Below are 15,791 nucleotides of genomic sequence, written 5' to 3' on the forward strand. Positions count from 1 at the left end.
AGAGTGGCTGGGGAAACCCAGCCAGATGGGCGGGGTATAAATAAGTTGTTGTTGTTGTTGTTGTTGTTGTTGTTGTTGCTGCTGTTGCTGTTGTTGTTGTTGTTGTTAAGTTCATTAACCTCCCCATAGGCTTAGGAGACAACTGGAAAGCTATTACAGTAGTATTTTCTGGCTTGAGCCTCTTGGCCTAATCAACTTCTTTTTGCAAGCAATGACCTATTCTCACTGACAGAGGAGATCCTGGTAAAGTACTGCTGTCTCCTAGGTTTCAGAGGCAATACAAACAGATGTGCCCTCTGCGTTCTTTGATCAGAGTTGTAAAGGGCTTTCCTCCACCACTTGGGTCTCTCTCATAAGGTGGAGGTAAAACTTGGAGGCTGCTGTGGGAAAATTCAGAGACACAGGCTGGCCAGAGAATGGCTCTTGTCTACAAGTACACCAGAAAACAGCAGGAGGAACAGATGAAGAGATCTGCCTGCACTGCTCTGCATTGCCCCACTCTGCCATCCATCCTTGCCAGTTGCTCAGAACCTCTGCCACCCAGCTTTGCCAGGCTACCAGCAAAGGGACCCCACTTTTAGCAAAATAGCACACACATTCACCTCCCAACACTGCAGAGTGGTCACACTAATCATTCCATAAATAAGTCACATACTAGCTGGAAGAGACACTTCTTGTCAGCAGCTGTGGGACCCATTCCAGCCTCAGAAAGCCTTCATGAAGAAATGATTTGCCATTAACCCCAAACCTGAACTCCATGATTAAAAGCTTGCAAGGGCTGCAGTGACAGGCCACAGGACTCTTTGTAAATAATTACTGCTGGGATGATCTTTCCCCCAAAGACACAGAGGAGGATTCCACCTCGCAAAGTCAACTTATCCATCCATTACAAGCAGGGAAAGGCTGTAGTGCTCAGTAGGTCATGGCGTACACAAGCCAATCCAAAAAAACCCACACCTCCTGGCCAAGATGACTGCTGCAGTCTTTCAGGCACTGGAAAGGGCATACTCATAGTAGGAGCTCCTGAAAAGACCTTGCGACAAATGTAAGACTCTCCCTAGTAAATAGCTCAATCTGCAGTATAAGGAAGGTGTCCTTTCTCCTCAGAGGTTGGGAGAGGGGTCATGATGAAAACAGACCCTGTTCCTGCTCTGAAGTAAGTGCTGACTGGTGTGAACTTGGACTGCATTGTGACAGCCAGTGCCTCTTGCACAGCAGCATACACATTATAACATCTAGGTATCTCCTTACTAACATGACACTGAATCCTTGAGTTTGGCTCACTAGCCCTGGATTTTGCAGATTCAGATTCATGTTCCACTACTGCCCTGGCCTCTCTCTCTCCTCCTTTCTCTCCCATACACCCTGTCTCAGTTACCTATCTGTAAAATGGGCATGGCAACAACCGCCTCAGAGGGCTTTTGTTTTAGCAAGCGCAGCAAGAACTGTAAAGGTCTAAGCACTTTTTAATACACAATGCATACAGTGAAGTGGCATAGTAATGGGCAGAAACTAAAAACTAAGATTTGACATGGTAGATCATTACCTCAAATACAGAGTAGGGGTTTACTGGAGAAGAAATTAGCTTGAAACCCCCTGGGTCCAGGGGCAACAAGCTGCTTGTTTATCCCCGTCCTGGACCACACGAGACACTCATCTATTGTTGCACTTTGCACACAGAGCAGAAGGAAGGGCTAGTGTTCAAAGCAAAGGAACAATGGGAGGAGATGCTTCCTCTTGCCTTTTTACCAGCACTGCAGGCTCACATGAAAGAGCAGGAAGCATCTCATTTCCAGCACCTTTATCCAAGAGAGCAGCACTAGGAGTTTGCAGCCACAAGGCAGCCAAAGTGCAAGCCTGCTCCCTGCCCAGAACACCTTCTGGTCTCTCAGCACTGGGATATGCACACTTGTTCTATGGAGGATATGTCTTTCCCTTTTTTAAAATGCAGAGTCAAATTACATCAAGGAGGAAAAAAGAGGAGGGGCAGAATACAGCCACCACTGTGGCTGTTTAGCTTCATCCATGAGATCTGCTGAAAGCTCCAAGGGAGGGATGTTAAACTTGGGGGCACTGTCAGGTCAGCTCAGACTCAACATGCAGGTTGTGTGAAAGAAAAAGAAAAAAAGGGCAAGCTATTCTGAAGCTAAGCATCTGTGGGAGGCCCTTGTGATCTTTTTATAGCTCAGCAGAGGAAATTTTAAAGGAGCTCTCTGCAATATTTTCAGAGGGATGGGGGTGGACTATCACTGCAAGAGGCACATGCATACTCCCGCTGGTCCCCAAATCCTGACACAGACTCTGCTCAAATGCCTTGCCAATCTTCAGAATGCTTTTCCCTGGCAAGTGCCAATGTCCTCTCCCTAGAAGGGAGACATGGGTTAAATACTCAGGTGCACATGGCTAGATCTAGGGATGCAACAGAATCAGGTGGTGGAATGGACTGCAATGCTTAACTTGTTTAGGTGTTATGCCTATGGGTATTTGGCAGGCTTCCTCTTTGCAGATATGCAGTGGGGTCAGCGAATGGGCCCCTGCTGTCTCCTTGCACAATGTGAATCACAGGGACCAATAATATCTGACTAGGGCTGCTGTATTTCCCACAGATAGGGGATATGGTTTTTGAAAACCCACACATGTAAAAGTTCTATGCAAAACAGAAGACTCTGACTACAATCCTAACCCTACTTACCTATGAGTAAGCCCTGTTGAATTCAATAAGTCTGACTTCTGAGTAGACATAGCTAGATTACACTGCAATACATCAATAATCCCATCCCTTTGCCTGCAGTGCTGGCCTTTATTGACATAATGTTTTAAATGTAAAGGAGCATTCAAAAATGGAATAACCCCTTTGCACTTTACAGTGGTAAAGTCCACCTCATCAACTCATTTTGCCGCATATAATATAACCAGAGTCAATATTCTTCATCCTCATAACAGTTTCCCTGAAATTTCAAAGGTTTTAAAATGTCCTAGTAAAATGATGGGTACATCCCCATAGATGCGAGTCTGACATATTCATTATACAGCTTTTGGAAAATACTCTTTACCCTGACTTGACCCCTGAGGTGTATATTTTTAGGAAGCTGTTTTAAATTGATTTAATTTACTTTTTAAAATTGTTCTAACCCACCTTGGATCCTTAGGGTGAAGGGACGTAAATAATCATAAGCAGCTGATAAACACATAAACATGTATGTACCCCTTAGAAAAATAATTTAGCAAGACCCATCTGCATATTTCAAGAACATTTTCTAATTAAAATAAAAAACTTTCTTCTTCTTCAATGAACACTGTATTCCCCTCTCCTCTAGCACAGCCAACATCTGCTAAATGTTAAAATATATTAACTGCCTCCCTGCCAGCAGCATGGCTCTCTCCACCCTGATGAAGGCTTCCCCTTCTACATTATATTTGCATGGTTACTTGATACCCAAAGCAGGAGAAATGCTAAAACCACTGAGGCAGCAAGCTGAAAGTCACTCCAAAAATGTTACATCTGTGCAAAAGCAAATTGGTTGAGAATATTGCCTGTGTAGACTCTGAAAAACTTTAGCTGGATCAATAACACATGCCTCAGTAGAAGAGTTTCTGCTCCAAAATAAGGCATACATTTAATATTAGCTTCTAAACAGCTTTAATATCTGAAATACATAAAGTTGTATATTTTCAAAAGAACTGCAACCAAGTTCTGGAGGCTGATATGGGAGTGGGGACGCTGTCTTAAAGCCTTTGTAAGTCTCCCTATGCTCCCCTTTTAAATCTCCAACATTGGGTTTCACAGGGGGAGGGGAAAGACTCACAAAGCCTCATGAGGAATTTTGACAGCTGGGCTAATACCCCCACTTGGCATTCATGCAAGAGCATAATGATGTCCTGTGATTGACAGATGGGTATCCTGCCCCCCTCCCTGTCTGATCACCTGACAAATTTGGTCTATAAGACCAACGTTGATAAGGGCCCAGCCCATGGAGGCGAAAGGTGTTCCACCTCTGCTATAGTCACTTCTGACTAGAAGCTTCAGAGCAAAACTGCTATTTGTACTTACCCTCATCTTCTTCTGGAGATTTCCCTTTGGATCCTTCACCACCGCTGCCATTGCGATGAGAACCAGAGGTAGAAAAATAGTCAGTGTCACCTGTCAACAGATTTACAGTCAGAGTTCTGATCATATCTCAGCTTGTAATAAACATGGTTTAAATACAGAACTTCTCCCTGCTTTATCTGAAAGCATACATTCCTTCAGACAGGCTGAAGCACAAAGAAATGGGAAGAAGGGTCTTTCCATGAAGCTCTTTCTCTCCCTCAGCTGTTTCCATTCCAGCTCACCATTATTAGAACTATCATGCAATTCTGTGATTTCTGCCTCTTTGGTTATTTTCCTCTTTCCCTCCCATCCCCTCTTCCCTTCATGTCGTATCTTTCAGATTATCAGATTTCAGTCCTGTTTTTATTGATCTCATATAAAGCTGGTTTAGAAGCTTTTTCAGCTGAAGTGTGGGTTAAAATACTTCTAATAAATAATCAAGGCTTCTGTGGACTTAGCACAACAAATCTTTCATCGGTGGGATTGAACTTGTGACATGCAACAACTAGGGGAGAAAAGAGAAGAAGAAAGTAATGACAGGATACAGCAACCAAATGAAAGTTTACATCTTGTAGGCCAGTTCTCCTCAAAACGTAAACCAGCAGCACGGACAAGAAAGTGATATCTAAGGAACTAATAAAATTTGTTGATGGCTGATCACAGGGCACAACCAAAAAATGGAAAACTGCTGAACTGTTGACACTGAATACTTAACGCATTAAGCTGTGGCAAAGAACCATGGCAGAAAAACTGATTTACCAACTTAAATTAGGTAAGGCGAAGCTCAAAATATGTGATTTTTATATAGTGTGGCATGATTTTATCTCATATACAAATTTAGCAACATTTATCCCAAGCCTTTCTTCAGATTATGGAAAAGTATAAACTGTAATATTATGATGAAGTATACAAAAAGCTCCAAGTTGCAAACAGATCTTACATTTATGTTTACCTACCAGTACATACAAAGAGGGGAAATGTGTTATATACCTTGTCTTGTTAGCAATTTCAAAATGTTTGTTTTTGTATTTTGGAAATTAAGAAGAATATTTTTTTAAAAGGGAATATCAGTAAAGCCTGGTGGGGGGAACAATGGCTGAGCCTAGCCTGAGGCACAACTCTTTGGGGTGAGTCTGGTAACACCTGGGTGGGACCCAAGAAAAGACCATCCCTTGGCTGCCTAGTGTGATTTCCCATGTAACCCTCACACTTTGGAAAAAGTGATTCATTTGTCCAATGTATTCAGAGCTCAACATTAGCATTTCAATGGCTTCAGACTTGGCTTCTGTTTGTGCACCCAGCTTTGAGTAACTGAGGAAGCGATACACTTAAGGCTGCAAGAAAATTGGGGGTGGGGAAGAAATAGAACAATGGCCAATATTTTGGTCACTGCCATAGGAGGAATATGTTCCAGTAAAGGCACTATTGTTGTCAAGCTTTCTTTACTCACGCAGAAATTTCCAGAGTCGGAAGGGGATAAACTGGCTTTTTGCTACCGACCAACAAAGTCCTCCAGATGTGGGGGAAAGCACTTGAGACAGAAGGCTCTGAGGAGGAAACAACAGAACAGTGCAAGGGTAACAGGGAATCATGGATAGATACCAGGGAATGAAGTTATGGGTGGAGTCAGGGGCTTTCTAGGGGTGGAGCTTGATGGACTTTTTGACAGGCCAGGAGGCCATACCAGGAGTGATTAGCACAAAAGTAGGGTTTGTCAATTCCTCCTCCTGAGAATATCTGGTGTATATACAGTATTAGAATGCCCAATACCAGACTAAATGCAAAATAACTAACTACCTTACAATCCTGCATAGGAATAATTAATTACATTTACCAGAGATGTTGTCAAAATCAGTGGCAAAATGCATGTGCAAATGCTCTGTCCTCTCAAGCCTAGTTCCTAGACATGGTGGTAAGCCTGAGTGAGGGCTATCACTTATGGCCGCAGGCAAGGAGTTGCACAGTTGAATGTACCTCCACAAGGTGGATGGTGAGCACAATAGGGCTTTTTCCATTGTGAGGCCTGCAAACTATTGATTGCCACCAACTTGGCTGTCTTTTTGGAATCAAGGATTTTTGGAATCTTTTTAATTGCTCATGCCCTTAGAGATATTATGTTTCATATACATTCTTTTATTATTATTTGATTGCTCCTGACACTCTTGCTTCATGCTATATTATTGCATTTTTTAAATAGTTAAACTTTGATACAAGCACTCTAAACAAAGATGCAAGAAACCAATCCCTCCATCTACAAAACTGGCACGTCAGGGAAAAGCTTACATAAGAACGATTCCCCCTGATACGCCAATTTTCTGGGTGCAGAGACTTTTTTGGTATTATTATTTTGTGCATGAACATGCACTGCCTTGGGTTCCATGATAGAAAGTAGGTGGGCTATAAATATAAATGAATAAAGCATTATCATTTCCTATCCCATCTGTGAGGGACAAGGGGTATCGCGAAGCCCCTCCCCTCCTGAGTTCCAGCCCAGCCCCGAGCGAGGCTGAAAAGAGGGAAAGCTCCAGCTCAAGTGGGGAAACAGGAAGTGGTGTCCAAGGCTCTGGCAGGGTAAAAGAGCCATCGTCCCAGGTGGGACAGGAAGGGGGAAGGAAGGGGGGCAGACCCGTCCCCCCAACTCCGGAATTGCGCAGAAAACGTCGGGGGAAGAGGATGGGTCTCCCCAAGTTGTTATGCTGGCGCAAGACGCGCCAAAAGCCACTTGGAGGTTCTGATTCAAGCTGAGCAGATGTGTCTTTGTAAATAGCACTGCCATTAGCACTGTAAATACTCAGCACCAATAAAAGATAAAATGCAGAGCTGTGTAGAGTCGTTACTCTGAAGTAGCCCACTCCGGCCACCGTGACACCATCCTTCCCACACACCCAGCGTTTTATCCTCTCAATAACCCTGTGAAGTAGGTTAGGCTGCAAGAGAGTGACTGGCCTAAGGTCACCCAGTGCAACTCAGGTCTGAGAGACCATTTGAACCCAAGTCCGAAAGGAACACTCTCCGCTATATCACGTTGATTCCCCCCCCCCCCAGCTTTCTCGGTACTGTACCAAGGCAGGGGTTACAATCCTATACACGCTTACTTGGGAATAAGTCCCACTAAGCTGGATAAGGCTTCCTCTTGGACAGACGTGCAAAGGATTGCACTCTCATTTTCTGGTTGTGCAGCTGCAGAAAGTTCTATGGAAACTGGGGGTGATTAATAGGGGGGGAAAAAACCTGATGACTGTCACCACCAGGAGCTGGCAGGTTTAGCGGGTTCCGGCCGGGGGGGGGGCTTTTCGCCCGGGTGATGAGGCAGTTTTAAAGGACTTCGGTGCCTCACCGCCTCAGCCTTACCTGAAGGCCGCCGTCACCGCGCTCTGTGCAGGTCCTGGGCCAGCCGCTCTGCAGAGCCCGGAGCTCGGCCGCCGGGAAAGCCCGTGGCGCCAGTCGTAGAGCACGGCGGCAGCTCTTCCGGAGCAGCAGCAGCAAAGAGACCGCACCGGTCATGGTCCAGGCACCGAGCTGTTCAGCTCTCCAGTGCGGACGGTGAGATCCAGGCGGGGGCCTGGCGAGAAAGCCGAGCGGAGGCTGGAAAGGAGGCGGTTTCCGCCATCTTAAAAGCTGGCAGCCGCTCAGCGTAGCCCGCTCTCAAGATGGCCGCGCCTGGCTGTTCTCACCTAATGGGAAATTCGGCTGGAGGATAACGCGGGGCCCAGACTTCGCCCACGCTCGGACCAGAAATATGCACTCTTTTAAGTGCGGCAGCCTCCCCTAAGACACACTTTTCAAAACTTGCATTTCTTCTTTTTGACCCGGAGGGTGGGGGGGAGGGAGGAGATAGGGAGATATCTGGACATCGCTGTTTCGCACGTCATTATTACTGATTTTTAAGACTTAACATTAAATTCCAGTCATCTGAGGCTGGAAATAAAACCGAAGGGACAAAATCGTACATTATTTCTGCAAGCTGTTTCCCTACTGCATGTTTGGCAGATTAGGACTCTGTGAGGCTTTCAGCTCAATAAGCGTGAAGTTGTTTTTTGTGAAATGAAGGTGGTTTCAGCTGCCTATTTGTGGAAGTAGGATAGCAGCAGCATTTCCCCAGTGACTTGAACTTGACACCGCACTGATAAAATATACACAAACCGATTAAGCTGCTGTACTCGGATTTAAATAGATTTCTGACTACACACTATATCCTTCTATATCACTGCCTTTTATAAATTTGCTGCTGCACACGTTACAGATAGCTATGTGAAGGCGAGTAACTACTCTATCAGCCAGAGACTGTTTTCTAATCCTGAAACTAGGCTGAAAGCCAGCTTTCTAGAGGCCATGGTTTGTACATTCAGATCAAAAGTGTGTGGCAAAGCAGAGAACAGATCTCAAAACCTGGCTTCAATTTATTGGACACAGTAACTGCTATACACAAGTTTTGCTTTAATGATGCATCATTTTAACTTTGTCATCATAATTACATTGACATGCATGTACTGTATAGCTTTATGCACACACTGTTGGAAGTTTAAAAGTGCACAACAGATAATGGATCAGAAAGTATGAAGAATAAAATGAAAAAATATAATAGTTTTAGAAAAACAAACAACACTAACACATTGGTGGTTTTTTAAATACAGGAAGTGGGAAGCTTCAGCATCACAGAACACATACTGTATATTAATTCTGGTTCCCACACTGGGCGTAGTATGTTTTAAATTTGCATGTGGGGCACATGTGGGCTATTAAAAGGGTGTTAGCTTCATTCAGAGGGTCCTATTGAACCTGCACACAAAACACACACCTCCGATCCCTCCAGGGCCCCCAAAACAAATGAGGAAAAAGCAAGGGATTCAAGTTGCATTTTTTTTAATTAAAAAAAACTGGGTAAGCAGGAGACATTTCTTAAGAGTTGAGCAACAGAGCAAGGCTGTTGATAGAGTTATAAGATCACTGATGTCACCTTCAAGTTAATGGTATGCTTTCGTGTACAAATTTAAAACCATTAAATTTTGCTTGAATAACAGGTCTGCAGTGCTGAGAGGCTTTCACAATTTCACTGGCAGAAAACTGTCAGACTCTTCTTCCCTAAACAAGTTCTTTTCTGTGGGGATGACATAGCAACAATCACTCCCAAACAACAATAGTGTTGCAAAACTCTCACTTCTCCCAATTAAGGATCTCAGTGACCATATTTGTGACAGACACACCCAGGATGTTAACTGGCTTCCTCTGGGATGTGTCTGGGCAAACTTTCAAATCAAACTAGGAGTCTGTTACTAAATACTGTAACCTTTTTGTAGCATATTTGAAGTCAGTATTACTGGCTCAACCGACCAACAGCTTCATTAATAGATATTAAATTCAAGTGGCTACAATTAAACTCTGGTAGCCAGACAAAATCTGCATCCCTAGATTGGGATGTGATTTGCTGAAATGTGAGACATTAAATATGGGAGCACAATAAAACCATTAAGTTGGGAAACAGAATGGATGTGCATTAGGTGGGGGCAAGGGGAGGTGAGTGTTGCCTCACATGTTAAGAGTTATGGAAAATATAGTGTATTTTGCATTCACACTTGTATCCTTTTTCTTCATAAGTAAATTTTACTGATTTTGCTGGAGGTTATTTTCAAGTGAGTATCCTTAAGATTACAGGATTATTTTAGTTTCCATGTTATGTTTTAGTTTTAGGGGACCCAGGTGGCGCTGTGGTTAAACCACTGAGCCTAGGGCTTGCTGATCAGAAGGTCAGCGGTTCGAATCCCTGTGACGGGGTGAGCTCCTGTTGCTTGGTCCCAGCTCCTGCCAACCTAGCAGTTCAAAAGTACTTCAAAATGCAAGTAGATAAATAGGAACCGCTACAGCGGGAAGGTAAACGGCGTTTCCATGTGCTGCTCTGGTTTGCCAGAAGCGGCTTTGTCATGCTGGCCACATGACCTGGAAGCTATACGCCGGCTCCCTCGGCCAATAATGCGAGATGAGCACGCAACCCCAGAGTCGGTCACGACTGGACCTAATGGTCAGGGGTCCCTTTACCTTTACCTTTAACTGGCATGACAGAAGCGCCTTTTCATTGACTAATGATAGGGGTCCTTGACTGGAGGTGAGTTGAAAAATATGACTCTTCTGCCTCCACCACAAATATCTAGTACTAGAAGGTATGAAGTTCAACAGACAAATACTTTTTTGCACCCACAACGCATCTATCTAGAGAAACAGGATTTTTTTAAAAAAAAAAATAGTTTTGTTAGTCAACAAGTGGTCTAAACCACTGAGCCTCTTGGGCTTGCCAATCGGAAGGTCGACGGTTCGAATCCCGTGATGGGGTGAGCTCCCATTGGTTGGTCCCAGCTCCTGCCAACCTAGCAGTTCGGAAGCATGTCAAAGTGCAAGTAGATAAATAGGTACCGCTCTAGCGGGAAGGTAAATGCTGTTTCCGTGTGTTGCTCTGGTTTCGCCAGAAGCGTCTTAGTCATACTGGCCACGTGACCTGGAAAAACTGTCTGCAGGCAAATGTCGGCTCCCTCGGGAAGTAAAGCGAGATGAGTGTCGCAACCCCAGAGTCGTTTGTAACTGGACATAACGGTCAGGGGTAATTTACCTTTGCCTTTAATTAATTGCAATATTCACAATTACAACACTTTTTGTGTGTGGTGCTTAAATCAAGTTTTGGGTGTCTAGGTAGCCCCAAATAACACAGAGGCATCGGCATATGTGAAGCATGCTAAAGCAATTGGGATAAAGCCCTAAGCAAAACGGTACAATTGTCCCAATACCTTCAACCTTGTATTGACTGAGTCCTGAGTCCTGATTGAGATGTTAGAATTACAGGCCTATCTGTTTTGGCTCCAGAACAAAGCTTAATAGCAACAAATCCAAATTAATATAGCTGGAGATGTACTACATGGAATACATAATTGCAAGCATTAGCATCCACTATTTTAACATGTGAAATGCAGCCTTGATAAAAAAAGGTGACTTAATTCAATGCCCTTTGAATGGTAATAAGGTTTCTTTTGGGAACATATCCAGTATTCAGATAACACAGATATAGCCTGATCCAGGCTGGCATTACTGGGATATTCTCCAGCTATGACATCATTTGAAGATATTGGTGGGGAAAGGGCAGTGTCTTTAAAGTGATTTTACTGCTGCTGGACAGAGTTCGTAATGAGAATAATTTAACTGCAATAGTTGTGTGAATAATTTCAAAGGTGAAGCTATTAATATAAGCCATATTGTAAAAATGAGAGAATACAGATTGATTATTAGAGTTAAATCCTAAAGACTTGTCTTATTAAGGGGCCACTTTCATCTACTTATATTTAATGACAGAGGAACTATGGACAGTTAATGGGCTTCAAATCTAAAGCAGATCATTAAGAGTGAGGCAGATGCCAGTTTCTACAGCTGTCCCTAATTATTGTCTTTTCCCCCTTTGTAAAAGGTACACATTGTATAGGATGAAATGCAACCAGGCAAAAAGGAAGCTACTGTTTGACAATAGATGTAAACCTTGCTCACGCCAGTGCCTGAACTTAATATTCAATTCCATGGCACTGCCACTCCTGAAATGTATGGGTCTCAGAGATTATAGACAGCAGACAAGTCAGAATAAGCACTTGCAGGTCTGCTGCACCCAAACCAACCAAGGTACATAATTGGGTGGCATAAGAATAGCGATTGAAATAGGAGACCATCACATGATCAATGCCTCCTGCTTAGAAAATAGACACCAAGATGTTTACCTAGCCACAGGAGCCTGTTTGCCTCTATCAATAGCACAGTTGACTACATTGTGCTTTACATTGTGCAACTAGAGCTACAAGTGATGAAGGTTGCAGTCTTATACAATTACCCGTAAGCAAGTTCTATTGAACTCAACAGATCTTACTTCTAATATACTTCTGTATATTATTACAGTGTAACAGATGGACAATTAAAAACAGAAGGGGGAACCCACTTCCCCACAGAATCCTATTCATGAAATCTCAGCCAGGTTCACTATCAATATGCACTAGTTGGTAAATAAACTAAAGTCAGTTTGGCAGAACTTAATTCCCAGGCATTAATACACTTCTGAGTCACACAGTGAATGAATCTGTGACATCAGGGTAAAATGACTTATTGAAATAACAAGATGACTTCCAGTTAAAATTTTAATAAAAGCCTTTTGCACTGACAGCAACAGGAGAAGATTTAACATCAAACTATTTTTAAAAAGTTTACAATCTTTATTTGGCAATAAGTCAAAACTAAACCAACAAAACTTATTTCCAAGTAAAATTGATAGGATTAGGTTGCATGACATCTGTTGTAAAGGTGTTAATCTGCTTCTAAAGAATGCCAGGTCTGCTTTGTTTTCTCTCATGTTTTATAAATATATCACATTGCTACAAAGAAGGCAAAGTTTTAAGCAGAAAGATGCTTTATCTTAGGACATCAGTTCATTGTGAAGAAAATCCAATATCCAGGCACTTCTCTTGTTCATTCCCTCTCCAATATGCAGCTACCTACTTTTAAAACTGAGTTGGTAACAAAACTCACACTACAGTTAAATTAGCACAATAAAGCTAGGAAGATTGTAGAATAATTTATTATTTCTGCTAGGAATGTTTAGCATCTTAAATACATTTAAGCTTTACATAGAATTATCAGACTACTGCATTTCACAACCATTTGGCATCACTGTTTACATTTTGTACAGTATTATCTACTGATAATCTATGTAGATTGGTTAACTGGAGGTAGCACTTAATACATGGGATGAAGCGGGGTTAGGGTTGCAAGTAAGTCTAATTGAATTAAATAGTATTCCCAATAGGGGTGTTAGGGGAGGGGTAGTGCTTTTGCAGGGGGACATGTCTTGCTTCCTCTGGGGTAGTTTGTCAACCTTGCACTCAGCTGACACCTATGGCTCCTATAAACTGTCAGCATAAAACAGCGGCCACACCCTAGGAAACAGCTTAATCTGGCTACCTAAACTATGTGTGAGTAGCCGATGGGTCTCAAACCCTCAGTCTTCCAGGATATATTTGGATAATAAAAGGCTAAAAGAGTAAACCTACACAAATCCGGAGTAGAGCCCCCAAAACAGATGGATGGTTCCTTGTCCACTTTCCTCTGACAACTCCTGCAGCCAAACTAGTACCAAGGCTGAGATGGGGGTTTTGTATTATAGGCAGCCCAGGACCTCCATACATACACACTGCCCAGGCTTGCACCCTGTATAAGTCACTTTGGTGCTGCTAACGCAGTGGGTTGATTTCACCCGGAGGCACACTCCATTGTCTCTTAAGACAGACAGCTGCCAACAACTTTTGAGTAGACATAGCTAACAAGATTGTAAGTCTGCATAGTTTTCACCACAATAAATCTGTTTATCTCAAAGATGCCTCAAGACTTTTATATAGTAATGAATTCCACATGCACTCATCCTTGAACAAGAAAGATCGACCCCCATGAGGATTTAATTTTAACTTATAAGAACCTTTAAATTCTTCCACAGAGTGTAAAATCATGAACTGCTAGATGGCCTTCTTCAATAAAAAGGTCTTTGCTGCCTCATGGGAGGCTTAAAATTTTACTCTTTTTATTGTAAGATCTCTGACCCGGAAGAAACATTAATGCTTATTCAGAATAATTATTACTGCCAAATATATTTATGGAGCAAAAAAACAACATCTGCCTATTAAGATGTGGCAATAGAAAAGAGCATATAACTTGCATCTAGGGGTTGGCCAGGTTGGCACCTGCCAAGCCAAGGGCACAGGTCCTGTAGGGGTGCAAAAACCATATCCCCCCACTCAGGCATGGTGTGGCTAGAGCCCACCAGTCCTTCTGCACATTTTGCGGACCATTCCTCCACTGCTATGGGCTGCCAGGCAAGGTGCACAAGCTCCTCTGGGTGCCTTGGTGGAGGAATCCAGTTGCTGGTGTGGGGGGACGAGGGAGCACCAATACAGGGCACAAGGAAGCATAGGTATGCCTCTGCTTGGATACAACATTGTAGAGACTAACAATGTAGAGACTCTTTGGGAATAATGTGTCATTTTTCCTTTGTATATATATATATATGGCATCTAGAGAGAGAAACATAGCAGGGAAAGCCACAGAAAGCTTAATAGTGAAGTTAAGATATTTCCATTACTCTGGTGTCCCATAGTAGGTCACCTGTGAGGGGAAAAGTGGCCTCATTTCCTCTGCCAGTAGCAATATACAAGCTTGTCACCATTTTATCCTCTTACTTCTCCTTCACACAAAGGAAAGTCCAACTTTATTGTAGCTTTTGGTCCAGTCTATGCATGCTTGCTTAGGAGTAAATTGCATTTGAGTTCAGTGGGGTTTACTGCCACCTAAACATGCACGGAATTGTAACCTTGTTTGTTTCCTTGTTTAAAAAAATGCAGTAAAATGGCTGCATGAAAATTCAATAAAATCAGAGAAGACAGCACAAAACAATACATAGTATAACAATGAATTGTTACCTTTAATTTTAACCTTTAAGATGCTCACAAAAAGCAATTGTTAAGCAGGATTGTATTACTACTAACTGTGTAGAATCTAAACAGTGAGAAGTTAAACTAAAGTTCCTCCTAGTGTTTCATCTAACTGATTCTGATTGTTGGCTACTTTTGGTCTTATTTAGCTTGCAACATTGGTAGAGAGCTGTGTCTGTACACTATTGAGCCATTGGAAACTTTTCAGAAATCTAAGCAATAGCAAGGAATAGCTTTTTTTCCTGGCTGCTGCTACAGCATGAACAGGGGGGAAAAAGAGAGTAACTACGGTAGCACTTGCAAGCTTGCCCACACTGCATTTCAGGTTTGAATTAAGCTAATAGAAGCAGTGATAGAGAAATAGCATGTCACTTGCTTGCTTTGACCATAGCTGCCAAGTTTTCCCTTTTCTCGCGAGGAAGCCTATTCAGCATAAGGGAAAATCCCTTTAAAAAAGGGATAACTTGGCAGCTATGGCTTTGACTAAAATTTTCAACCCTTGGAAGACAGAACATCCTAGAGATTGTTCATAGCTGCCAAGTTATCCCTTTTTTAAAGGGATTTTCCCTTATGCTGAATAGGCTTCCTCGCGAGAAAAGGGAAAACTTGGCAGCTATGGATTGTTTTCGGTACTGTCACAATATCTTTGATTTTGAGGGTTTGGGGAAATGATGAAGCCCATGCAGATTTATTCGCAACACAGCAAAGCAGACGACAGCTATATTTAAATGAGAAGAGAAAAGATGAGAAGAAAGGAAAGGGAGGCCTTGATTAGCTCGGAGAAAAGGCTTTCGCCCGGACTAGGCCCGACTTCTAGCGATTACGGTAGTCCCTGAATGGGTTACCCATAGCAACCGCAGCTCAGAAGAAGTAGGGAGGGGAAGGGGGGAAGGGAAAGAACATTCAAACACGTGACGTCCATCACGCGCTCGTCATCAACGACGCGCTAATCCGTTTGCCCAATCCCAAGATTTGCTTTCCCCCTCCCTTCGGGTCCCTCCTCCTTGCGCCCGCGCGCTCCGAGGAAAAGCAACGTTCCTTTAATCGCGTCGCACGCGCGCTCGCGTCACTCCGGTGTCTACGGCTGCTCCTCCTCCCTTTTCACCCCTCCTCCCCCTTACGTCCCACCCTATATCGTTGCTGTGCCGGCAGCCAATAAGACGGAGTGTCTCATTGGGCCAATGGGGAAGCTCGGCTCTGGTGGC

The 15,791-nt window shown here is 43.2% G+C and overlaps 1 protein-coding gene across 2 annotated transcripts in view; it reads right to left on the bottom strand.

Moving 5' to 3' along the window:
- SPG7 (SPG7 matrix AAA peptidase subunit, paraplegin) overlaps window positions 1-7,766 on the bottom strand; it is a 33,603-nt gene extending 25,837 nt beyond the window's left edge. The window contains exons 1-3 of one of the 2 annotated variants that reach the window (XM_035118472.3): window positions 7,442-7,766; window positions 5,541-5,637; window positions 4,052-4,141 (exon numbers count right to left, since the gene is read on the bottom strand). In XM_035118472.3, the coding sequence (XP_034974363.3) occupies window positions 4,052-4,141; window positions 5,541-5,637; window positions 7,442-7,594 (340 nt within the window). In that variant the 5' untranslated portion in view covers window positions 7,595-7,766. The remainder of the gene's footprint in view (window positions 1-4,051; window positions 4,142-5,540; window positions 5,638-7,441) is intronic. The other variant, XM_035118473.3, reaches the window with a different exon arrangement.
- Window positions 7,767-15,791: the final 8,025 nt, after the last annotated feature.

The sequence above is a fragment of the Zootoca vivipara genome, chromosome 6 (assembly GCF_965207765.1).
Source record: "Zootoca vivipara chromosome 6, rZooViv2.hap1.1, whole genome shotgun sequence".
In the NCBI taxonomy this organism is placed as follows: Eukaryota; Metazoa; Chordata; class Lepidosauria; order Squamata; family Lacertidae; genus Zootoca; species Zootoca vivipara.